The 26,560-nt window shown below is 32.7% G+C and overlaps 1 protein-coding gene and 1 long non-coding RNA gene across 2 annotated transcripts; both read right to left on the bottom strand.

Annotated features, from left to right (window-relative positions):
* Nucleotides 1–450: 450 nt before the first annotated feature.
* Nucleotides 451–6,135, bottom strand: LOC146146959 (uncharacterized). Its single transcript, XM_083387234.1, has 6 exons — nucleotides 5,901–6,135; nucleotides 4,185–5,469; nucleotides 3,899–4,071; nucleotides 3,474–3,584; nucleotides 2,392–2,583; nucleotides 451–1,495 (listed from the first exon to the last, which is right to left on the bottom strand). The coding sequence occupies exons 2-6, from the start codon at nucleotides 4,190–4,192 to the stop codon at nucleotides 1,290–1,292; spliced, it is 690 nt and encodes a 229-aa protein (XP_083243360.1). The 5' UTR covers nucleotides 4,193–5,469; nucleotides 5,901–6,135; the 3' UTR covers nucleotides 451–1,289.
* A 9,837-nt stretch (nucleotides 6,136–15,972) lies between these two features.
* Nucleotides 15,973–16,523, bottom strand: LOC146146958 (uncharacterized). Its single transcript, XR_014494768.1, has 3 exons — nucleotides 16,485–16,523; nucleotides 16,282–16,391; nucleotides 15,973–16,202 (listed from the first exon to the last, which is right to left on the bottom strand). It is a non-coding gene; the product is annotated as an uncharacterized LOC146146958 (long non-coding RNA).
* Between the last annotated feature and the right edge of the window lie 10,037 nt (nucleotides 16,524–26,560).

Raw genomic sequence — 26,560 nt, 5'->3', positions numbered from 1 at the left:
CTTCTTCACACGGTCCAGATTCGAAATATTTTTGCGATATGCAAGGTAAAAATATGTCGCATGATTTAACAGCATTATATGCACTTTGCTTAGTCGATCCTCGCATATCGTTTTCGTCAATCCAGGTTTTGTAGCCTTTATTTTTCAAATCAGCCTCAAGCTACGCACAAATATATTTCATATAGTCAAAAATGTATCATTAAAATAATAAAACTGTTTAACATTCTATTCAAGCATACTTGACGTGCAATCTTTATTTCAGCCTTGTTAGCCCAGCAATAGCTAATCATTATTGTTTTTGTTGACTTTGATGCTTTATCCAGGTTTTCTTGGAGAATTTTACCCGCTTCTGTTTTAGGCAATCACATGGAATTTAAATATCTCTTGTAAATTATGTAGCAAAATTTTGGCGGAAATAAGTTTATCATTAAGAATAACAAACCTGTTATATTGTTGCTAGAAGAACCAGCTTCATTTGCAGAAACTTATCAAAACAAGATGACAGTTGATTTTTAAAACCGAATATTATATGTGGAAGGTTTACATTAATTTAAAACTATATTGATTTTAAAATTTTACCAAACAGCTTCTGAGGACTACAAGGACAAAATTAAAAAAGGCAATGTTTTTTTTAGCTGTCTCTCACCATCGCTTGGTTGAATAACAACTCGGCCAAGTACAGTATCAATTGAATCTATCAAATTAAAATAATAGTTAAGATAAGTGTTTCAAAACCCTGGGGGCAGCTTGTAGGAGCCTCAGAATTTAAGTTGCTCAAATAAAAACTTAGACATGCAAAATTACGATAAAAAACTACGTTTAAAGAACAGCAAAACAATTACAAATTTCAACAATTGGTATAAAATGTTTACACCAGTAGGTAAAGCAATTATGTTTGTAATATGGGCAATTATGCTTGTTTAACATAGATTTTGTCAAAATTTTCTTGTTTAATATCTAGGGATGTTTAAGATAGAGTGTCTGTCCTTAGGATTCCAATCATGGGAAATCACAAGGTAGTAAATTGACTTTTAAACTAATATAGTAGTGAAATAATACAATGGCTTTTATCTTTGAACTGTGGGTTTTTTATCTTTAAAGAACAATGGCTTTTATCTTTGAAGAACAAGCCATGGTTTACACAAGGCTATATCCAACACACAGAACAACTTTCGGTAACAATAACATTTGAAATTCCTATGGTTATATCAAAGGGAACAGCATAACGTTGCAGAAAATTCTAAGTATGTTTTAAAAACAGATATAGATCCATACGTAACAGTTGAACCCTAAATATAGAAAACAAATTCAAATATTAAAAATACTTGTATACCATCTCCAATATAAACTGTGGGGCTGTATGAAACACCAAGATCTTCAATTGCTTTGACTAGTTTGTGGCAGCTTTGACTTTTGTGGCAATCAAAGGTTCCAAACTCAATTGGCACCACAATTTCAAGGTGCCTCAACTCTTCTGCTATTTGTGTGGTGCTTTCTAAAATTCGGGAAAAGTTGATTTACACAGTTTAACAAAACGTTGTTGTAAGCTGGTAACATGGATGAACAAAACAATTTTTTTTATTTTGAAATCTCCTTAAAACATTTTTTTTAAATATTTAAATACAAATGTTTGTCGCCTGACGATTTTTAAAATGTTTTTGCCCATGCAAATTTTGTTACATTGCGCCATAAAGTCTATCAAATCGACAATATGCGAATATCTTATATGAGCCTACTGCCTAGGGAATTATGTATACTTCAACTTAAGTTTTTTGCCAATTGAAAAATAAAATTAAATCAATTGTTCTATGATGCTACATTGTGATAATGTAACTTTGTGATGTCATGATCTCTTATGACAAATAATCTTTTTTTTAAACTTCATGTGAGTAAGTTCATCACAGCAACGTATCTGTGACATTTTACAGTCACAAAATTTTACAAAAACATATAACTTTGAAATTGGTTGGAATTTAACTCTAACTTTGACTTTTTACTCTTAATTCTACTTTGCCTTTTTTACTTTTAACTTATAGCCTAGTACTTAAGGTTATACAAATGGGCATGAAATAAACCATGGTTTTTCATTAACTGTTAATATTTTATGTTGATAACATTTCATGCAAATTTATGTGGAGTTTAATTTGGTGGTCTGTTGTAAATATAACAATTAAAATATGAGTATACCGTGTTTTGTACTAAGGAGATAATGGAGATATTTTAGTTGAAGAGAACAAAAAGCATTAAATGTCATGCAAGGTTCTTGAAGATGTAATATTAATACTATGAACACATATCGTAAATAACATAAAAGAAGAATAAATTTAATAGTTACAATGTGTAAAGTAAAAGTTGAATATGGAATATGCACTGCTAAATGGTTACAATTACCTAATCCTTTTTTCTGAATCCAGCTCAAAAGGTGCTGATACTTTTGTTCCTCTGCATCTTTATAAGCAGCGCCCCTAATTTGATCTATAACTGCATCAGTCAATATCAGCTTGGTCTTTACAATATTATCATTCCAGAAATCTAATTGGTAGTTCGATAGGGAACCATAAAGCAACCAAGCTTTGTCACGGTCTAAAAGGACAGCGATTATAGCTAAAGTTTCATAATACAATTTAAAATCAGTAAACTCAATGACTGTCGCAAATATATATATATATATATATATCCATGGAATAAGAATTCCTTTTCAACATTTCTAAATTAAACACCTTCTAATTGATTTATGTAGTGGTATTTCAAATCCCAATACCCAATTTTTGTACAAGTAACAAAGTTAACTGAACAGTTACAATCCACACAATAAAGGTTAAGCAACCTTACTAAATTTTGTAAAAAATAATACATAAAAACCACTTACTCTCTTTTACACACAAATCAAGCTGCACTCATTAAGTGTAAATAATTTATTCCAATAAATTTATCATTTATTGAGTTTGATCATGAGCAATTGAACATTAACAACAGAAAGTATAACAAATAACAGCTGTTAAACTTTTAGCCCCTTGTGTGCCTATATTGTTTAAAATAACAGAAGTTTTTATAGAAATAATGTATTTTCCGTACATTTAAGTAACATTGTCTGGACACCATTTTGATAATTGTGTTAAGGCAGTGCTTCTCAAAACAAATTTAAAATTGTATTGCTGTTTGATTTTGTTGGGCAACAGTAGTTCATATGATAAGCTTTATTAAAATTTGTCCAAAGCAAAATCTCTTTAAAAATTTGCGAAAACCGAGAGAGAAATATGAAGACCTGGCTCACTGTTAAATTTATACTATTCATGCTATTTTCTCATTAATGTTTTGTTCAGCAACAAATGAATCAGTTGAAGAATAAAAGCTTCACTCTAGTATTTACACCTATTTGGAAGGCCGCAAAAAGGTTAAGAAACAGTGCACTGTGGGCTGAATCTAAATTGTGTATTTTACAAGAAATATATTGCAAGGAAAAAAATTCTTACTTTGTGCAAGTTTTGTCCTAAACAGTGCGTCCAGTGATTGATTTCTCCGCATGTCAATTGCCTCTTGTGCGACACCATTTAATAAGTCAATAAGCCTTTGGGTTAAAATACCTTTTAAAATAAACAAAGTAACTGATGTTACAAGAGTGAATTAATTGTGGTGTTCCCATGTTTCAATCTATAGGGCAGTTGTAATCACAAAATTAAACATATTTACTTTTTCTGAAAAAAAAGCAAAATCCACTTGGCATTGGATTTGCAAATAAGGAACTTAAAAGCTGTCGATAAAAGTGTGTAGCTATTTAGTTGTGTCTAGCATCATCCTTTTGCCAAATACTGTAGAATCATTTTGAAATGACTTGAATTGACTTTCCCAGTCAAGTCATTTGTAAAAAGCCAAGTTAAGAATAATAACAGACACACACCCATGTTCTGCTGCCAGTGAACAAGCATTTGAAACTTGTCACGGTTTTCTATCAGAGGTTGGAGGTCATTTTCTGATAGTCCAAGAAATCTCATATATTTGTTCCATTGATTGGGCAGCAGGGAATCTTTTAGTTTTTGGTACCCTTCAATCCGTTCCTCATCTGTCAACACGCTGTACACAAGACAATATTGTGATAAAGTATATAAATTTTTAGTATAGACAGAGGCTTTGTTGTAGCATATAAATTTATTAGGGTAGTATTTGGTATTGATAAAACAACTTACCGGTCCATTATAGTAGAAATCCAAAAGCCGGAACAGAATTTTCTTTAAATTATTGTTTTTTTTTAAATAGGCACTTTATTTTACTAGAATTGTCCTAAATATGCAAACAAGTTGTTATAAAAGGAAGTTTTAACAAAATATTATATGCTAAACAATGATGTTTGACATCAAACAGTATAAAAATGTAATTAAGTGGAACCATATTTCAAGTAAGAATGGTAAGAAGAGGAAAAAACAAAGCGAATTGAAAGTGCATTGCAAACAGTAAAAAACGTAAAAGAAAACAATAGAATGGTCAGGCAAGATTATTGATTAGAAACAAAAGAATGGCTGCAGGTTACAAATGGGAAGTTACGGAACAAACAACAACATTCACTGTTCTACTGGTCACTAGCATAGGTTCTATAGCTAGAGAGAGATCGAGCTACATGCTACAGGTATACCGATATTTCCCTCCCAGCGTTTCTTGAGAAATAAACATATTTCTTACTTTTTCAAAAAAAAAATCATTTAGCATAATGTTAAGATGCAAAATAAGTGTTTAACTAAATACTGATTTGCTGGATTACATAACAATACTTATGGCCGCAGGTTACACATGAAAAGTTACAGAACACAGTAAATGCTGTTCACAACAGGAATCAGCAACCCTATCTGGTTTTGAACAATCAAAACGTCATAAGTTAGTCACAACAACTTTTCATGATTAAAATGGTAATCTGCAGCACCATGATTTTTCACCTAACCAAGCTAGAAATGCATGTAATCAAAAATGTAATCTGCAAACAATATATATACATATCACTTAAAGATAAAATTCTGCAAACTTTGAAGACATTGTGATGATGTATTAACACGATTTAGTGGATTAAAGCTTCTTTGTTCTGATAAGTTTTTTTTGTGAAAGAAGTTGAAACCAAAATATACACTGTACATAAATCATTACCATCTTTACGAAACAATTTTCATCAGTTTAACAAACTTAACAAACAAACAAATGTTCATATATGTAGTTATAGTCAAAACAAACTGGGATAACCTAAAGTAAACCTTAAAATAAAACCAAATGTCAGATAGTCTCAAATAACTTGTCACAAACTTTTGTTACTAAGTCTGTTTTATAACTAGCAGTTATTCAAGTTTTAGTATAATATGCATCGATAAAACTGGCGTTCTGAACTTGCATTAGTCTTCATTGGAACTATTGATATGTCCTTCACCAATTTATCAAAGAGATTTTTTCCATCAAAAAAATCGTAGTATAGTGCATCCGTGATGACCATTTCTAAACAATGTATTTATTGTTGATTCTAAATTGCCCTTTGCCTTTGTATATTGCTGAAGTTATACAATTATTCCAATTGGAAACACAAGTCTGACAGTGCAACAACTGGTCATAAAAAATGATAATGTAATCCAGTGGTTGTCAACCTTTTTAGCTTACAGACTGGTAAAATTTTAAAACAAATTTTGCGGACCGGTGGACCTTTAAAAATAAAAAAACCCAAAATGAAATTACGACAAAAGTATGTAGCTTAAAAGGTACATGGGTGCCAAAGAATCTATGCAATCACTAGTTTTAAAACTATAGATGCAGATTCAGCCTTAGTGCTAGATGTGGTAAACTGAATATTGTGAAAAAAGTCTTTGCGTAAATTTCTTCTCAATAGTTAAATACAAAACGAACCCTTCAAAATATAAAACACTTAAACTTACTGAGCCATCCAGTAGCTCTGAAGCCCTTTTCAACGCGAATTGGAATTATTCTCTTTTTCAGCTCTTTTGCTAACTTGGCCTCTGCTTCGCACGGCCCAGATTCAAAATATTTTTGCGATATGCAAGGTAAAAATATGTCGCATGATTCAACAGCATCATGTGCACATTGCTTAGTCGATCCTTGCATATCGTTTACGTCAATCCAGGTTTTATAGCCTTGATTTTTCAAATCAGCTTCAAGCTACGCACAAATATGTTTGACATGGATAGTTAAAAATATATCATTAAAATAATAAACAGGTTTCACATTCTATTTCAGCATACTTCGCCCGCTATCTTTACTTCAGCCTTGTTTTTCCAGCAATAGCTAATCATTATTATTTCTGTTAACTTTGATGCCTTATCCCGGTTTTTCTCCCGAGAATTTCACCCGCTTCTGCTTTAGGCAATCATATGGAATATAAACATCTCTTGTAAATTATGTAATACATAAATTTAGAAGAAATAAGTTTATCAAGAATAACAAACCTGGTTGAGTTATACTGTTGGTAGAAGAAACAGCTTCACTTGCAGAACCTTATCAAAACAAGATTACTGTTGATTTTTAAAACCAATTATTATATGCGGAAGGTTAACATAAATTAAAAAATTATATGGGCCTTAAAACTTTATCAAACAGCTTCTGGGGAAAACAAGAACAAAATTAAAAAATGCAATGTTTTTTAGCTGTCTCTCACCGTCGCTTGGTTGGATAACAAATCGGCCAAGTGCAGTATCAATTGAATCTATCAATTACAATAATAATTAATATAAGTGTCTCAAAACCCTGGGCGGCAACTTGTAGTGAGCCTCGGAATTCAAGTTTGCTAAAATAATTAGACAGGAAAAATTGCGATAAAAATATTACCTTTAAACAAAAGCAAAACAATCACAAATTTGAACAATTGGTATAAGGTTTTTAAACCAATTATGTTCGTGATATCAGCAATTATGCTTGTTTAAACATAGATTTTGTCAAAATTTTCTTGTTAAATAGCTAGGAATGTTTAAAATAGAGTGTCTGTCCTTAGGATTCCAATCATGGGAAATCACAAGGTAGTAAATAGACTTTTAAACTAATATAGTAGTGAAATAATACAATGGCTTTTATCTTTGAACTGTGGGGCTTTTATCTTTGAAGAACAATGGCTTTTATCTTTGAAGAACAAGCCATGGTTTACACAAGGCTATATCCAACTCACAGAACAGCTTTCAGTAGCAATAACATTTGAAATTCCTATGGTTATATCAAAGGAAACAGCATAATGATGCAGAAAATTCTAAGTATGTTTAAAAAAAAAGATATAGATTCATATTAACAGTTGAACCCTAAATACAGAAAACAAATTAAAATATTAAAAATACTTGTATACCATCTCCACTAATTGTGGGGACGTATGGAACATCAAGTTTTTTAATTGCTCCAACTAGTTTGTGGCAGTTTTCATCATCTTCCAAATCTATTAAAAATACATCCAAAATATAATATTGCTTCCCAAACGATTTATATTAACATAAAACACGCCACACATTTATGTAAAATACTAATTTTTGGATACATTGGCAAGATTATTATTTAGCTAATTAATAAGCATGTATTATTTGGCTAATTAATAACGACCTTTGTTGGCTGACAAAACTTGAAATTCAAACGTTGTAGGGGATGAGAGCCAACAATTAAATATTTTGAGGAAAAACCTTTTGAAAATATGAAATATACATATATATTGATATGAAAATGTAACAAATTTAATTAGCGAATCCCTTTTGTGCCGAACTATTTAGCCATGCGTTTTGTTTTTTTAGATTGGATTTCAGATTTGCTGCCAACATTTTAATATTATTACTTTTACCGGTATTAATTTAGATTAACATGAGTTCTGAAGTTATTGTTCTGCTTAGGTAAAATCATGTCCAATCTATAATTTAATATTAAACTGTATAATTCATTTGTATATTTTGTGGCAACCAAATGAGCTAGCAATTGAACCTGCAGTAAACATATATAGACTGAAACAAGACTTCAATTATAATTCCATTTGGATAAAGCAACTACACTAAGATGAACCTTAAGACATAGAATACAGTGCAGTTCATTGAGGTAATCAGTAGTTTTATGTCCAATTCTAAGGCAATTTATAAGTTTTTGTTTTGGGTCACCTAGCATGATATATAGAAAACGCTGACGGAGATTAGAAGTTTCTATGGCATTAAAATGACGTCTGAAATGCCAAAAATTTAGTATGAGAATGGACTATTTTTTAATTATTTAATACATATTCATTTTAATATGTATCGCTATTAAAAGATGTTACAAAATATGATAAACAGCCCACCATCTTGCATTTCAAAGTGATATCCTTTTATTTGGCTTTTGTAGCCTTCGTTTCTCGTACTTGCGGATATATGAGATCAGACATCTACTGATTAAACCACTATAAACATGGCCACTAGGGTTGTTCAGATTTATCATTTTTCTGAAAATTTATGCTTCCTGCTTGATTTTCCATTATGTGTCACATAAAAATGAGTTTCGTAAGTTTTCAAAACAACTGGACAACATTTAGGGGCTCCGCAGACACCCCAAAGTTGCCACACTGAAATTGCTAAAATCTGGGACTTCCCCTAACACGATACTGTACGTTTTTCTTAAAAAACACAGAAACCTTGCAGTTTTTATATTAAACAATGGCAAGAAAGCATCACTAATCTATTTTCAAGTTTAACATAACTTAAAATATATTCTTAAAGCCCCAAAATCCCTACTTTACTCCATTTTTGGAGCTGTCATTTAATTTATCACATATGTACAATAATATATATTTTAACAAATTGTATATTATGAAAAGCAAAGTATAACAGTGGATAAAGAAGGAATATATCAAAAGTATACCAATGTCATATATAAAAAACGTAAAAAGGAAACATCAATGAGTGGCTTTTTTATTTTTTAGCCAAGGTTTTTTTGAAAAATCTGGGTATGATCGCCTGTGATCTTCAACAGCTTGTTGCAAGTTGTTTGTTGCTGTGGATTGTCCGTTAATATAGTAGCACAATCAGTGTTTACTTTTAAACCCTCTTTCTACGGCATCATTCACAACTTTAACAGTACATAAAGACTTTAACTGGTTGTACCCATTATGAGCACCATGAATCGGGAGAATGCGTCTGCCAATCACATATCTGATTGAGTAGCGTAAAATAAACTAGGAATCTGTGCCAATCAAATCCTCTAAAGTGGTATACCTTTTGATTTTATGATGCAAAACTTGAATGCCTTGGTGAAAATCTTCAGGTTTTGCAGTTGCAAGAAGATTTCGGGCAATTGCTGCCTTTGTGTCCTTGTTCATTTGTGGGTGATTACTAAACAAGGAACATGTGACAAGTTTGTCTAGAAAAATAGCATCATTACCCATCTGTTCAGACCACATAAACATTTTTTGCCTTAGCAAACTTGTCCCATCCACCTTGTACTGTGTGTTGCACCTTCTTAATAGTCTTCTTCTTTCGTATGGACGATCTTATTATTCCAGTTCAAATGTCCGGGCATAAGTCGAGATGCAAGGGAATAGTCTCATCGTCCAAGAGTGTCAAACCATTTGTCACACTTGGTCGGCGATATATGGGCACCGTGAGACTATGTGATCTGCAGTCTGTTCCTCCAAACCACAGTCACAGAAGGAGCTTGTCCCCATTTATTCATGGAAGACCTGGCACGCCCGACCCCTGTTTTCAGCCTGTTAAGGCGAGTCCAGGCTCGCATAGACAAGCCAAAACCCTAAGGCTGATTGGAGGTGGTGGGGCAATAGTGGTGGAGAGGGATAATCTTGCTCCTCATTCCATTTGGTGGCCATCCATTCACCTACACCAGAGCTTTCACATTTCTGCAGTGATTTGAGTGCAGCTGGTACAAAGGGGCATCTCGAGGGTAGTAGCCTTTGGTATTGTGGCTCCTCTGGGTCGAAGCTCAGCGGGCTGGATGCCTGCCAGGGTCGGAATGTGAGTGTCCTGTCCAGATGCAAGTCGAGGTATGTAGACGTGGAAATCCAACGTTCCCATTGGTATTGACGGACAACACACGTTTAACTTCCTTGTAATTGAGGTGGACTAAAAGTCCTCTCAACACTGCGCCAATTCCCTTCAGCATGCAAGATCGCCCAGTCATCAGCGTATGCTTGGAGACTGTGGCGGGCAGATCACTGGTATAAACATTAAACAGCAAAGGAGCCAGAACTGACCCCTGAGGCATGCCGTTTCTAAGGCGTCAAAACCTGCTGTGATGGAGCCGTTGTTTGTCTTAAAACAAAGCTGCGATTATGGACAAGTTCCATGATCATGCTGACCATGTGCTATTTAAAAATATTAATCACGGATTATGCTGCTATGTTAAACGACAATCCTTAGCAACGTGCAAGCTTGCTACAGGCTGTTGAAGACCACAGGCGATCATAAACATGTTTTAAATAATTCGATAAAATGTATTTTATTGTATATATGTGATAAATAAATGACAACTCTAAAAATGGGGTAAAGAAGGGCTTTAGAATACATTTTAAGTTACATAAAACTGGAAAATAGATTAGTGATGCTTTTTTGCCATTGTTTAATATAAAAATTACAATGTTTCTTTGTTTTTAAAGAAAAATATACAGTATTGTGTTAGGGGAAGTCCCAGATTTTAACAATTTTTAGTGTGGTAACTTTGGGGTGCCTGCGGAGCCCCTAAATGTTGTCCAATTGTTTTGATACCTTGTGAAACTAATTTTTATGTGACACATAATGGGAAATCAAGCAGGAAGCATAAATTTTCAAAAAAAAGTTAAATCTAAACATCCCTAATGGCCACCTATGCAATAACCAAGTAAATTAGGACCTGAGATATATCAGGAAAGTTTTCCTGATGTAATCTGAAAAAAATTATCTGACATCCCTATTGGCATGCATATATGACCAAAGTTGAACTTTCCAAAAAAAAAGTGACAGACAGGCGTGATAGAATGACTTCAACCTGTGTATGTATTTGCTTGTAGACCATTTAGCATAAATATACTCAACAACTAAAAAATTTGTGTTTTAACTTGTTGTTGCATTGTCAGATACGTATTTGGTTTTCTAAAAATGTTTTACAGATTATTAAAGTTTTACCTAGTCTTTCAATCCAAACCAAAACCATTTGAAATTTTTGTTCCATGTCATCATTTTTGAAGTCTTTTTGAATTTGCAACATGCTTTGTTGCACCAATAACTTGTTTATGTCAATGTCGTTCCAATTGTCCCCAGTGTAAAAATAAATAAATTTATACAATATCCATGCCCTGTTTCGATCTGAAAAGTTTAATTTTTTGTTGAAAAATTGGTAAATACAAAAGCTATTACAATATGGAATATTATTTACCGAACAAATTTTGTATTATTTTTGAGAGGCTACCGTATTGCAATAGCTATTGCACTTACTGATATCACAATTTTTTAATAAATTTAATTTTTTTCTCAATAAAAGCATTAATTTTAAGTTCTAAAAAGATTTTTTTTCAGGTTTTCAAACACCTAAAATTCGATCATTTTACAAGCCTTGAAGAAAATAAAACAAAACAGTGTAAATGCCAAGTAAATCATTACATACTTTGTGCAAGTTTTGTTTGAAACTTTGCATCAAGCTCAAGATTTCTCTCCATGCTTTTGACCTCTTTGGCGACATCATTTAATAAGACGATGATGTTTTCGGTTAAAATACCTAATAATAAAAACACAAAAAATAACCAACATTTTGCCTAAAAACAATTGTATTTGTGGTTTTCACACGTTTCACATCATCCAGATTGTGGAAAGCAGTAATCAATCAGTTAAACATATTGATTTTGCATGGAAGAAGAAAAGCATGCATTTGTTTTTTGGGGGGGAGGGGGGCTGATAATATTAACCAAGGAGGGTAATAAAATTGAAGGGTTACCAACTAGTTAACAGCCTCATTAAACCTTGTTGGGTAACACTGTACCAGAATTACCCCATATGTTAGATAAATACAATGTTTTAAATGCGGAGTTTGACAAAAACAATGAGATTTGCTAGATGGATAGTGTTATTAAGTAAACAGCAAAATGACGCCGGAATACAGTTTTCGGTGGAAAATTTTGACACTTTAGGACAGTGGTTCTTAACCAGGGTTCGATTGAACCCTTGGGGTTCGACGAAGCTGTTTCAAGGGTTCGGCGAGGACGTCCTCTGAAGCATATTTAATGCTGTTATTTTAAGCTAAATTTGAATCTCTTTTGTGTGCCAAAGTGTAATGTAGCGTTATAAATTAAAAGTTTGGCCAATTTAACCTATATAAATGGAAGTTTATAATTTGATTATGTCCAGTTTTAGCTGCTTGCAGAAAGAAACGAATACTGAGCGAAAATTTGGGGTTCGACGAACGCTTGCAGAATAACATAGGGGTTTGACAGGTTGCCAAAGGTCAAGAACCACTGCTTTAGGACTTTATGGTACTGAGAAGAGATAAACTGTTATTTCATTTACAGAAAATAGCTTCCTTTTTTACTACAGAAGCACATATTTTGCTATGAAAATACTATACAGAGTTTCTTTAAAACAACCAAATTTTCCAATTTTTTGACTGCGACTGAATTTCTAATTTGTTTGCATTTCTATGACTAATTAATTTACCAAAGCGACTCACAGTTCTTAGCATCTTGCAAAGTTAATGAGCAAATAGAAGATGTACCGTTAAATAAACTGAAAAGTAATTCACATTACTACTGTATTTTTTTTTTAAATCGCTTTTGAATTTGGTTTGCCCAAAAAGTGATATCAGTCAATCTCTAGAACAGTGCAATATCAGTTTGACTAACAGACATTGCTTTGCTGTAACACAAGCAGTAACTTAGGGATATATTTAAACTTTATCGTTTGAAAGAATTTTTAAAATACCCTGATTGCTAAACACCAATACTTATGCAAGAAAGTATTTTAAAAACAATAAATAAAAATCAGTACATACGTTTGATGGGCCGGCCAGGTATTTCAAGTACCAACAAGAAAAATAACAAACAAAAAAAGTCAGACATAGTTTTTAAATATATAGAGTGGTTCAAATTTGAGCCAACCTTTTTTCGCACACAGACAACAATATTGACTGTAACACACAACACCTCTTGAATATCAATGTTATAAAACAGTGTCTCCCAAACCACGAGTTGGGTTTTCTCAACTACTTGGTTTGGTTGGAGGCCAATTACAGTAGTTTACAATGTTAAATATTTATTGAGATCTGACCTGAGTAAAAATTTCTCTTTAAGAAAAATAATTTTTTTAGAAAAATGCAAAACCAATACGAAGATATGGCTTTTAATAACAAATACAGTGATGCAATGGTCCTTTTTGTTTATTTTAAGCGTGCAGAAAGCTCAGCAAAAGGAACTGAGTCACCAGTGTTATACAACATGCACAAGTTATGTTCAACAAATTGACAAGCTTACAATTAGTTAAGAAATTTTTTACTACCTTGGTAGATCAAGAAAAAATCAGCAGAAACTTACCCATTTTCTGTTGCCAGTGACAGAGAATTTGGTGTTGGTCATATTTTTCCGAAATGTTTTCGAGGTCATGATCGGAAAGTCCAAGAAATCTCATGTACTTGGTCCATTGTCTAGGCCGGAGGGATCTGACTATCTTTTGGTATTCTGTAATCTGTTCCCTATTTGTCAACCTGCTGTAAACAGATGTTTATGTGACAATAGCTAATTTATTCAAGCTTAGTCAGTGCATGTGTTAATTGTTATACTTTTTAGATAATTAGGGCGATTATTTTTTGACTTGTCAAAAAAAGTCAAAATTTCGTCAAAATTTACACGTTAGGACAAAATTTGTCAAAAATTTTACAAGTCAAAATTGAATAAAAATGCACATAAATCGTTTATAAAATTAAAAAAAAAAACAAAGTCAGTTTTTTGAAATTCGTCGTTCAGTTGTTTTGAAATTTATCGTTCCATTTTATCAAAAAAAATTAGTTTTGATTCATGTTCAAAGTCATTTTAACCGTATTATATCTTGATTAGAGCAATATACAGAATAAAAATGTGTGAGTAACAATGCCTAGGTTATTTAAATCAATGTATTTCGAACAGGTTAAAATTTTGTCAAAATAAATTTTTTTTAGGTCAAAGTTCCTATTTTTTAGGTAAAAAAATAATCACCCTATAGATAATATATTGCAAAACAGTTATCTTAACTTACTGCGCCATTACAGCAGAAAAAATTCCAAAGGCAAAACTCCACAATATTTTTATTAATTCATTTTCCTTTTAAATAAACTTTATTTTCCTGTAACTATTTAAGTTATGCAAATAAATTGTTATTAAGTAGATTTTCGAAATGTTACGTGTTAAACAAAAATGCTTTGCATTAAACCGTATATAAACTACATTTCATGAAAATACAATAAAAACCCAAACGGATTGAAAGTGCACACATTGAATGTTAAGTTGATTCAGCAATTGCAAAACAGTAAAAAATGTATAACAAAGCAGTAGAGTAATAAGGCACACTTGTTGGAAATAAAATGATGAGAATGTCTGCAGGTTACACACAAAACTACTGTAATAAAGAATATTAAAAACAGGTACGAGCGAATGCTGTTTACAACAGGATTCTGAAACCTTTACTTGGCTTTATAAATGCAGAGTCAATGTGGTCTAAGTTGAAAATGTCTATTCTTTGGGCAAGAAATGCATGTAAATAAAATTGTTATCTGCAGCACACACACAATATACATAATTTGAAGGTAAAATTACAACAAACTTTGAAAACATTGTGGTGATATATTACCACAATACAGTGGGTTTACAAAATAAAAAAAAAATGAATATCATAGTTTGCTTTACTTAGTTTTGATGAGCTTTTGCGAAACAAAACCAATATATACACTGTAGATAAATCATTAACATCCATAGGAAACATTTTTCGTCAGTAGAACAAACAAACAAATCTACATATATGTAGTTATAGTTCAAACAAACTGGGACAACCTAAACTAAAACTTAAAATTAAAGCAAACTTTAGGTTTCTTAAAACTTGTCACAAACTGTTGGTATTAAGTCTGCTTTATAATTAGCAGTTATTTGAGTTTTAGGATATGTATAGATAAAGCTGGCATTTTTAACTTGCATAAATCTTCAGTAGAACTTTTGATTTAGGACACTTCAAGAATATCCTTCATCAATTTATCAAGGGGATTTTTTCCATCAAAAAAATCGTAGTATAGTGCATCCGTGATGACCATTTCTAAACATGGTATTATTGTTAATTCTAAAGTACCCTTAGTATATTGCTAAAGCTATGTGGTTATTCCATACTAGAAAGCACAGTCTAACAGTACAACTGGTCACAAAAAATGATAATTTAACCTACAAGTTGTACAGGTATGTGGGTGCCACATAGTCTATGCCAGTGTTTCTTAAACTGGTTAATGGTTCGCCCTAGGGTGAACAAAATTTTTGCAGGGGTGAAACAATCAAAAGGGGTGAATAAGGGTGAACCGTCAGAAATGTATGATAGCTCTGCAGTAAATTGAATACTGAACTGGTGTTTTTTTTGCTTATTGTAATAGTGAAGTTGGTTTGCACTGAGTGTTTAAGCACTGTGTTTTGTGCTTTTATTCTTTGGACTCGAGAAATTGTAGATTTGCAATGGTAAAACTCAGCTTGAGTGGATCTTAACAAAAATCGAAACAACCTAAATCATTTTGTGCTGTTATATATAGACCAGATAGTTTTATCTAATCATTATAGACAAGGGTGAATGAAATCTGGAGATCGATGCTAGGGGTGAACAAAACTAAAACAGTTTAAGGAGCACTGGTCTGTGCAATCATTGGTTTTAACAACCATAGATGCAGACTTAGTGCTAGATGTGGTAAACTGGATATTTAAAAAAGTCTTTGCAGGTAAATTTCTTCCTAACAGTTAAATACTAAACAAACTCATCAGATTAAAAACTAAAACACAGTTAACACTTCGACTTACTGAGCCATCCAGTAGCTCTGAAGCCCTTTTCAACACGAATTGGAATTATTCTCTTTTTTAGCTCTTTTGCTAACTTGGCCTCTCCTTCACACGGTCCAGATTCAAAATATTTTTGCGATATGCAAGGTAAAAATATGTCGCATGATTTAACAGCATCATATGCACTTTGCTTAGTCGATCCTCGCATATCGTTTTCGTCAATCCAGGTTTTGTAGCCTTTATTTTTCAAATCAGCCTCAAGCTACGCACAAATATATTTCATATAGTCAAAAATGTATCATTAAAATAATAAAACTGTTTAACATTCTATTTAAGCATACTTGACGTGCAATCTTTATTTCAGCCTTGTTAGCCCAGCAATAGCTAATCATTATTGTTTTTGTTGACTTTGATGCTTTATCCAGGTTTTCTTGGAGAATTTTACCCGCTTCTGTTTTAGGCAATCACATGGAATTTAAATATCTCTTGTAAATTATGTAGCAAAATTTTGGAGGAAATAAGTTTATCATTAAGAATAACAAACCTGTTATATTGTTGCTAGAAGAACCAGTTTCATTTGCAGAACCTTATCAAAACAAGATGACAGTTGATTTTTAAAACCGAATATTATATGTGGAAGGTTTACATTAATTTAAAACTATATTGATTTTAAAATTTTACCAAACAGCTTCTGAGGACTACAAGGAGAAAATTAAAAAATGCAATGTTTTTTTTAGCTGTCTCTCACCATCGCTTGGTTGATAAACAACTCGGCCAAGTACAGTATCAATTGAATCTATCAAATTAAAATAATAGTTAAGATAAGTGTTTCAAAACCCTGGGGGCAGCTTGTAGGAGCCTCAGAATTTTAATTTGCTCAAATAAAAACTTAGACATGCAAAATTACGATAAAAAACTACGTTTAAAGAACAGCAAAAACAATTACATAGTTCAACAATTGGTATAAAATTTTTACACCAGTAGGTAAAGCAATCATGTTTGTAATATGGGCAATTATGCTTGTTTAACATAGATTTTGTCAAAATTTTCTTGTTTAATATCTAGGAATGTTTAAAATAGAGTGTCTGTCCTTAGGATTCCAATCATGAGAAATCACAAGGTAGTAAATTTACTTTTAAACTAACATAGTAGTGAAATAATACAATGGCTTTTATCTTTGAACTGTGGGGTTTTTATCTTTGAAGAACAATGGCTTTTATCTTTGAAGAACAAGCCATGGTTTACACAAGGCTATATCCAACTCACAGAACAGCTTTCAGTAGCAATAACATTTGAAATTCCTATGGTTATATCAAAGGAAACAGCATAATGATGCAGAAAATTCTAAGTATGTTTAAAAAAAAAGATATAGATTCATATTAACAGTTGAACCCTAAATACAGAAAACAAATTAAAATATTAAAAATACTTGTATACCATCTCCAATATAAACTGTGGGTCTGTATGAAACACCAAGATCTTCAATTGCTTTGACTAGTTTGTGGCAGGTTTCATCATCTTTCAAATCTATTTCAAATGCATCCAAAACATAATATGGCTTACCAAACTTTTATACTAACTCAAAACACACATTTAGGTAAAATGCTAATTGGATACATTGGCAGGAGTATATTATTTGGCTAATTAATAATGACTTTCGTTGGTTTACAAAACTTAAAATTTAACGTTGTAGGGAGCCAACAATTAAATATTTAGAGAAAAAACCTTTTGAAAATATTAAATATACATAAATAAATGCGTATTTCTAATCGAACTATTTAGCTATGTGTTTCGGTTTTTAGATTGGATGTCAAATTTTCCACCTATAACATTTTAATATTATTACTTTTAACGGTATCACTTTGTATTAGGATTTATTTAGATTACCATAAGTTCTGAAGTTATTGTTCAGCTTAGCTAAAATCATGTTGAATCTATAATTTAATATTAAACTGTATAATTCATTTGCATTTTGTGGCAACCAAATGAGCTAGCAAATGAACTTGCAGGCAACATATATAGACTGAAACAAGACTTCAATCATAATTTCACTTGCATAAAGCAACTATCCTAAGATAAGGCTTAGAACATACAATGTGCAGTTCATTGAGGTAATAGTTTTATGTCCAATTCTAAGACAATTTATGGGTTTTTCTTGAGCACAATTTGCCTTTGGGTCACCTGGCATGCTACATAGAAAACGTTAACGGAGATTAGAAGTTGCTATGGCATTAAAATGACGTCTAAAATGCCAAACATTTAGAATGTGAATAGATTATTTTTTAATTATTTAATACATATTCATTTGAATATGTATCGTTAAAACATGAACAAAATATGTTAAACAGCCCACCATCTTGCATTTCGAAGTGATATCGTTTTATTTGGCATTTGTAGCCTCCGTTTCTCGTACTTGGGGATATATGAGATCAGACATCTACTGAATAAGCTACTATAAACATGGCCACCTATGCAATAACCAATGTAAATTAGGACCGGAGATATATCAAGAAAGTTTTCCTGATGTAATCTGAAAAAAATACGTATCTGACATCCCTATTGGCATGCATATATGACAAAAGTTAAACTTTCCAAAGAAGTGACAGAGAGGCTTGATCAATGACTTCAACCTGTGCTTGTATTTGCTTGTAGACCATTTAGCATAAATATACTCAACAACTGAATTTGTGTTTTAACTTGTTGTTGTATTGTCAGATACGTATTTGATTTCCTAAAATGTTTTACAGATTATTAAAGTTTTACCTAGTCTTTGAATCCAAACCAAAACCATTTGAAATTTTTGTTCCATGTGATCATTTTTGAAGTCTTTTTGAATTCGGAACATGTCTTGTTGCACCAATAACTTGTCTATGGCAATGTCGTTCCAATTGTTCCCAGTGTAAAAAGAAATAAAATCATACAATATCCATGCCCTGTTTCGATCTGAAACAGAAAAATTTAATAGTAAGAAATTTTTTGTTCTAAATCTCAGAATTAGCTTTTCTTCATACTTCGCTTAAGTTTTTGTTTTGTCCTAAACATCAGGTCAACATTGTTATTCCTTTTCTTATCAGTTACCTCCTTAACAACAGCTTCCAATATATCAACCAGTTCAGGGGTTAATATGCCTGACAACAACAAAAAAAAAAAACAAGTTAGAATGAATATATTTATAAAAATCATTCTCTATTTTTTTTTGTCATGTTAAACTGTGTTTTGCTAATGTTGAATTTATTGCATAACTTAAATAAAAGTTTTTTCCAATTAAAAAATAATTTCACTAAAAACAGAACATTATAATTATTGTGTGTTACATTCGTCCTTGATGCAAAACTCAACTTGTGTGCTTTGTTTTATTATCATTGTAAGGTCTGGGAGAAATTAGTTGAATGGTTGGCTATCTTAACAGATCTTTAAAAATATAATTACGCAAGGTAGATCTAATTTGTGCAGTACAAAAACTATTGTTGTTTTTCAAAAGTTGATTTAATTTGTTTATAGAAAAACAAGGCTTTTGCGATCGTGACAAAAGAATCAAATCTTGAATAAAACAAGAAACACTACATTTAAAAAAATCTTTAGCTTAGAATAAACTGAAAATTAAAATAGTTTTTTGACTGCCTTGTCACCTTGGCATTAGGCACAAGACAGAACTTTTTGTTAACTCATTTTAATTTTTGATGAAGTACAAACTTTTGCCGAACCCTTAAACAGGCAAATTAAAAAATAATAGCTATAATGCTGCCAAAAATATTACAACCTAAATTTTCCTGAAAATTTTTAAGCATCTGCTGTTCGTCATTTTCTTCTAGTTGTTTGTGAAGTTCATTTTCAGAAATGCCTAAAAATCTCATGTACTGTTTCCACTGCTTGGAAAGAAGAAGGCGGTCAATTATGTATTGAAATTTGTTAATTCTTTCTTGATTTGATAACCTGCCATAAAAAATAAAAACAAGGTTTTATTCATAGAACATATTTTAAAACATGAAAAAATTATATATTAAACATGAAAAGGTATTTGTGTTTTTTAATCCTATGAAGGTCTTCCCATAATGTTATGCCCATAATGTATGTCTTAACAGGTTTGCTTTTTTGTTTGGCTATACCTTTTTGGCGAAAAAGTTAACTGATTTGTGTTAGACCGGTAGTCAGTATAACATCATAAGCGTGTGGTTAACGACGCCAAGACAATAATCCAGTACGTTAAACAACAATATATAAATTTATTTCTAATAAGTCAAAATTTTGTCACAAAAATATGTTTATATATCAAAATTTCAATTTTATTTAGGTCAATTTTTTTAATTTTTTAGATCAAAAAATATTCTCCCTAGTGGTAATACACATTTATGAGAGTAGTGGTTCCCTAGTCTTGCTTTATTTCTATGATCTATTCGGAGTAAGTATCTTTAGGAAGTGGGTATAGGTCAGGAGTAGCCAACAAATCAGATACCAACAGTCTCATTTGTTACTTGGTTAACCGCAAAGAGCCACACCTTACACACATGAAACGAAAACAATAGCATATCACTCTATTTCTTATGTATTCCCAGAAAAGCGACCGGCTGAAGCGCAAAAAAGTGCTTATTTATTTCATTAACTGGACATAATTTCAGTTTATAAGGAGAGGCGACGTGTTGAATGAAAAAAAACACAATTCTTAATATAATGTAATTTATAAATATTATTTGGGCATATTTTGCGTTTATTTTGTTTCAAAAGTATTGCTAAAAATACATTGGTCTTAAGGCCAACAGTCTAAGCCGGAACTGGAAATATTAATCCATACCTTAACCAAACAAAATCGAAACAATCTAAAAAGAAAATTGCAACATGATTGTAAGAGACGCATATAACTGGGTGAAGAGCCGCATGTGGCTCATGAGCTGCATGTTGGCCACCCCTGGTATAGGATATTTGACCGGTTCGCTGCGGGTGCTGATGCACTCAATAGTGATCAACTATTGTAGATTAAACTACAATGTGGTCTGAGTAAATAGTCTCTTTCTTTGCTATTTTGCCATGTGTTGTCGATTTTAAAACACTTCCTGGGTCAATTATTCCTCAAGCCAAAAGTTTACCAAGACTTTAAATAAACGATATAAGAAGCAAAAATAAACTAAATAACTAAGGGTAGTAAGCATCCCTAGAATGGCCTTTTGACTGATGGTAGCTACTGTATTGCTCATATTCTCCCGATATAATGCCAAACTCAGTTAAATAAATTTGTTTATCACCCTGTAGAGACATTACAATTTATAGTAATTGTTTGTCGAAATGTTGGCATAATGCTAAATTTGCATATTATGTATATATTTATATACATGGACTGTTTTTCAACCTAATCTATAGTTTGTTCACTTACCCCAAGAAAGTGCCTAATTGTCTATTTGCCTGGCTTGCTGGGTTGCGCAAACACTTTTTAGAGATTATACATTAAACTGCTTTTTATAACTTTACTGGATTTGAACATAATTTACATTTAGATTAGGGTTCCTCTTTTTCCCGAAAATTTTCATGTCCTAATTACGCCATTATGATGTTTAAAATTACTTTATATTAGCTTCAAACATTTAATTAAGCTCACTTATGTTCTGTAGTATTGCTTCTGCAATCTTACAAGACCCTCTTGTATTAAAAGCTGCACCCTTATTTGTTTTTATTTAGAAATAACGCGCATTTTTATTGAAAGTAAATTTAATTGGATTTTTTCTGCTGGTAAGCGCAAATAACGCAACTCAGCCAACGACTCTAATAGGTTTGGTAATATTTTTTTTCTTTATATTAGTCAAATATGACATTTTTTTAAGTTTTGCTAAGTTGCCGAATAACCGGAATTATAAAAAAAATTTCTGGGATTCGCGATCCTTATTTTGGGGGAAATCCCGGGATTTTCGGTCGAAACATTCCCGGAGAGGAACCCTAATTTAGATTGGCCATATAAATGTGCTTACAACTAATCATTTGAACTAAATACCATTAAACTGATTTGCTCAAAGCTGTGTGGAAAACAAGTCAGAATTCTACAAGATTTTGCTGCTACCCAACCGCAAAAATTAGGGCGGCAAAGTAAGGCCAAAAGTGCATCCTGTTTGTTTCACATTTGAAAAAATCAGGGTAAACTTGATTTTTGCAAGTGCAGGTGGGACTCACAGTTGTACTTGCCGAAAAAAGGAATCTCATACACCCATTAGTGAGTGAAAATTGGTTTGGGTTTGGTTCGCGTTGTGGTATTATATAGTTTGATTTTCTAGTTTTAAGATTCCTTAATACATTTAAATTTTTTTGTTGCAGTCAGGTAGATAACCTAAGAAAGACCCTATAGACTATTAGCCTGTCTCTTGGGTAGGAAACAATAGAACATACCTAATGACATTTTAAACTAAGACTCTAATGACTTCAGTTAATTACTTGACTTGTGTCACTGAATTTTAAAATGACGTGACTCAACTTAAGTTTTTTAGGCAAAATAATTTTACTTAATGTTTTGGAAACATGACTTGATTTGACTTAAGTCATTGTGTCAAACAACTTCGGTTAAAATTAAGTGTTTTCGTAACATATTTTCTAATAAAACTGGGTTGTTTATCTTAAGTTTTGCTGTTAAACAATTTGCTTTCTATATATTGCGTTTTTATATTTTTTAGTTGAAATATTGCTCATAGGCTAGCAGGCAAATTTATCAAATTTTTATGTAAATGATTTGACTTTATAAGTTAATTTGGCGCTGGTCTAGAATCCTACCACAGTTCTAAAATCAACGCACAAAATTTGAGTTAGGGTGCGGGTTAGCGTTCGGGTGTGGGTGGGTCAAGTATTATTATATTCTTTGTTTAATAATAATACTTGACCCACCTTAACCCAAACGCTAACCCGCACCCTAACCCAAATGGTGTTTCGTTGTGGTAGGATTCTAGACCAGCGCCGTTAATTTGATTTGCTAATGACTTGAATTGAATTTCCCTTGGGCAACGAATAACAAGGACTGCAACTTGCTGATTGTTGTAAAATACTTGGCTTGGACTTAAGTTATTTTTGAAAAGACTTTACTAGGAGTTTATACTTACTCAGCCATAGTTTCTTCTTCTTTGAGAAAAAAGAGACAACAAAAGCAAAAAAGTTCCAAGCTAAAGCTAACTACCGTCACTCGTCACACGAAATCCTTAAAACAAACAATACAATGATCCAAATAAATAAAGGCTGACTTTAGAAACGGCAATTGATACTATTACCTTGACTTGGTCGAAATAGTTGCATGGTAAAAAATAGGAACTGTGTTTTGCCTGGTAAGAAAGAGGAACCGTTTTTCAAAAAAGAGGAACTGTTTTTCAAGTTTCGGTCTTGGTTACATTTACATACATAGCAGTATTCCGTGCGTTGTTTAGTGTTTACTTGCGCAAAAATGTACGGTAAATGAGCATAACTTTTGTTTCGTTTGAGGTTATTTTTGGCAGAAAATACCACGTGCTTTTTAATGTGTCACGTGTTTAATTAGAAAACAACTTTCTCAAAATGAGAGGGCGATTTTGTTTTTTATCGGTGGGTTTATCATTTCTATGTTTTCTCAAAGCAGCGACAACCCTAGTGCTGCGGATGGTATATAGGTGAATTATGCCAAAGATTGGTCGGGAATACTCATCAAAAAATAGGTTATTCTACCGAAATAACGCCAAACTATGAAGTAGGAAATGAAAGGTGTAACGTTTAAATGAGTTTGATTCATTGCAAATGTGCAACTCTATAATTAAGGATTTTCGTATTTCGGCCAAATTTGACGATCATTAATTTACTTCAAACGTAAAACGAAATAAAAAAAAACTGTTTGAATCGCGATAAATAGCGCATAATAGTCCCTTTTCTTACTCGACTGCATTCCCTACTTTGTGTTCGCGAAAGATTCGCACCAATAGGCATTTTTGCCGAAATTCTACGCCAAAATATTATGATATACAGTACCGGTATATGCTAAAAAGGCCTACATTTTAATGTCAATTCACTAGGCAGGGATATTTACCCCAAAATGACGTCATTGGCGTGGATTTAAGCAAGCGAGTTCGCCACACATACTGCGTTACGTTACGGAGTGGGTTAACACAACGAGTGTAACCAAGGCCGAATTAGGCTATAGGCTATCTCGCCGACTTCATCGCCATTAACAAAAACTCTGTCATGTTCCGTATCATCCCATTCCGACTCGATAGCCCTGTATTCCACCCATCCTGGTAACCAAAATGGTCCACCCTGCTATTCCACCTTTACGATTTCAAGAGTGCTGACCAGTTTCGAATTGCTAGCCTACTGCGAGAGCATACGTCGGCCTCTGGACGTCTTGCTAGATAAACGTTAATTTGCCGTTTTTTGCGTGATATTTGTAATTTTATGTGATATCCTACGTTTTGACCAAGGCTGCGGAGTCCGTTAAACAAACGAGTTCGACTCCGGCCAAATAGGCAATTTCGTCGATTTCAGCTCCAATCCTACAGCCGGTATTACACCCATTTACATAACAAAATAAGGTGGATATTAAGCAATCCACTCATAGGGGTGCAAACATGGCGCCCGCACGGGGGGCCAAGGGGGGGCACTTGCCCCCCCCCTGGAATTTCAAAATGCGATTATTAGTATTATTTTTAAGTGTAATACATATTACTCATAAAGGTTAAAAATATTATACATTATCCATTGCCCCAATGGCGTATCCAGGGGGCGGTGTTCTTACCCCGTTTTTGTAAGTGATATTATCGTTTTTTTGTTCGTTTTTGTCATTGTTTGACAAACTGTTCGAAGCGGCGTGCTTTTTAAGTTATTGGGTCACGCGTCTTAATCTAATGCGAAACCACAATCGAGTGCAAAACGCAGTTTTTCGTCTTTTGTTTGGTTGACCGTAAACGCTGGAAGTTTTTCTCTTTCGGTATTTGTTTAGGTTGACTGATTAGTAGGGCGAATATTTTTTGACCTAAAACATGAGAAATTTTGACCTAAAAAATTGAAATTTTGACAAATTTTGACCTAAAAATATACTTTTTTGACAAAATTTTGACCTATTGAAAAATCATTGATTTAAACAGCATATTTTTGTTTGAAGTACTGCATTAGTGCCTTGGCGTCGTCAACCACACGTTTTTGATGTTTTACTGACGTACGGACAAAACAAATCAGATATTTTTTCGAGCTTATTTGCAACTCATGAAAATGCTTATTGTTATGTTTGTCATTTGAAAAAAGTGTATTTTAGAAAAATGTTGTGTAAACAGTTGAAATAAGCCCACAACTTAAAGATAATTTCAAAATTTTAGCAAAAATCTAGTTATCGAAAAGACAGCCAATACTGTTCAATACATTTGTTTTTAGAGATAAACAACTATAATGTAAAATCAAAGTTCTAGCTGAGCCTAATGTGATTAAGGCCTGGATATTTAATTCTGCAAGCTCGCGTATACCGTATTTATTTTGCTATATTGAAGGCATAATACAGTTAATATGTCGTTAAATACAACTCAAAACTAAATTTTCATGATAAAATTTCAACTAAACGATATAGTTAAATATAGTGTTTTTTAATTTTGTAAACGAATTCTGTGCATTTTTAATCGATTTTGACTTGCAATAATTTTAACAAATTTTGACCTAACATGTAAATTTTGACTTTTTTTGACAAGTCAAAAAATATTCGCCCTACTGATTAGCAAGTGTGTATTCGACAATTGACAACTCTAAGTCAAACCTTCTTTCTTTTTTTCTCGCTGAAATACGTCGAGTTATACGCATGCAGTATGTTCCTCGATGTTCGGTCTCTGCGCTAATATCCGATGTTACACCAACATCGGATATTAGCGCAGAGATGGTTAACGCAAAATTATGCTCTTTAAGCACACTCTAAGACAGGGGTGGGCAATTATTTTTAACCGCGGGCCGAAACTTAAAATGTTGTGGCGGGCCGGGTCAAAAATAGGATCTCAAATACACGCAATGTGACGTCATACTCTGACGGTATAAAACAAATAAGTTAATGAACTTGTTATTACGTTTGAAATTGTGCGAAAATATGCAATTCAAGTCGAATTTGAAGAAGGCCACAAGACGTCGCGCGAAGCGCGAAAAAAATGCCACTATATTAAAACTGATTATAGCCCTCAAACGATAAATTGTAAAGGTGAAATGGCATGTGGTTGAATTTTTTCAAACCATGGATCTTGGGTGAATAAATTTATTTATTTGCACCTAGGGGCGCCCGCAGAAAATTTTCCAGGGGGGGGGGCAACCAGGGTCGTAACCAGAAAATATAACGTTTTCTATACAATAACGTAGTTTTACTACATTTGCGTTAACACTCAGTCCGTTGCTGCTCGAAACGGTTTGCTAGGATTGTTATTTGTGTTCGTTACGGCAGTTAATACAATAACAAAAGCCAAACAAAAAATTCCAACTTTTTGCCCCCCCCCCAAAAAAAAAAATTCGGCTGGCTACGCCACTGTGTTCATGGTATGAAAAGCATTAGCTAGCTAGTGTCATTAGTATTCCCGTTCAGCAACGACATGATTTCTGACATTTCTTCATCAGCATTTGGCAAGCCTTTATCGGCAGCTAGTCGCTTGTTGTCAATGGTAAAAAAACAAGTAA

This window comes from Ascidiella aspersa, chromosome 4 (genome assembly GCF_963924565.1).
Source record: "Ascidiella aspersa chromosome 4, kaAscAspe10.2, whole genome shotgun sequence".
Taxonomy (NCBI): Eukaryota; Metazoa; Chordata; class Ascidiacea; order Phlebobranchia; family Ascidiidae; genus Ascidiella; species Ascidiella aspersa.
The sequence above is the reverse complement of the archived record's forward strand: the minus strand, read 5'-3'. Positions and strand labels throughout refer to the sequence as shown.

Coding starts and splice junctions, on each gene's coding strand:
- LOC146146959 (XM_083387234.1), bottom strand. Junction 3,585..3,898: donor TCACTGGCAGCAGAACATGG/GTGTGTGTCTGT, acceptor TTATTTTAAAAG/GTATTTTAACCCAAAGGCTT. Junction 1,496..2,391: donor GATTCAGAAAAAAGGATTAG/GTAATTGTAACC, acceptor CCCGAATTTTAG/AAAGCACCACACAAATAGCA.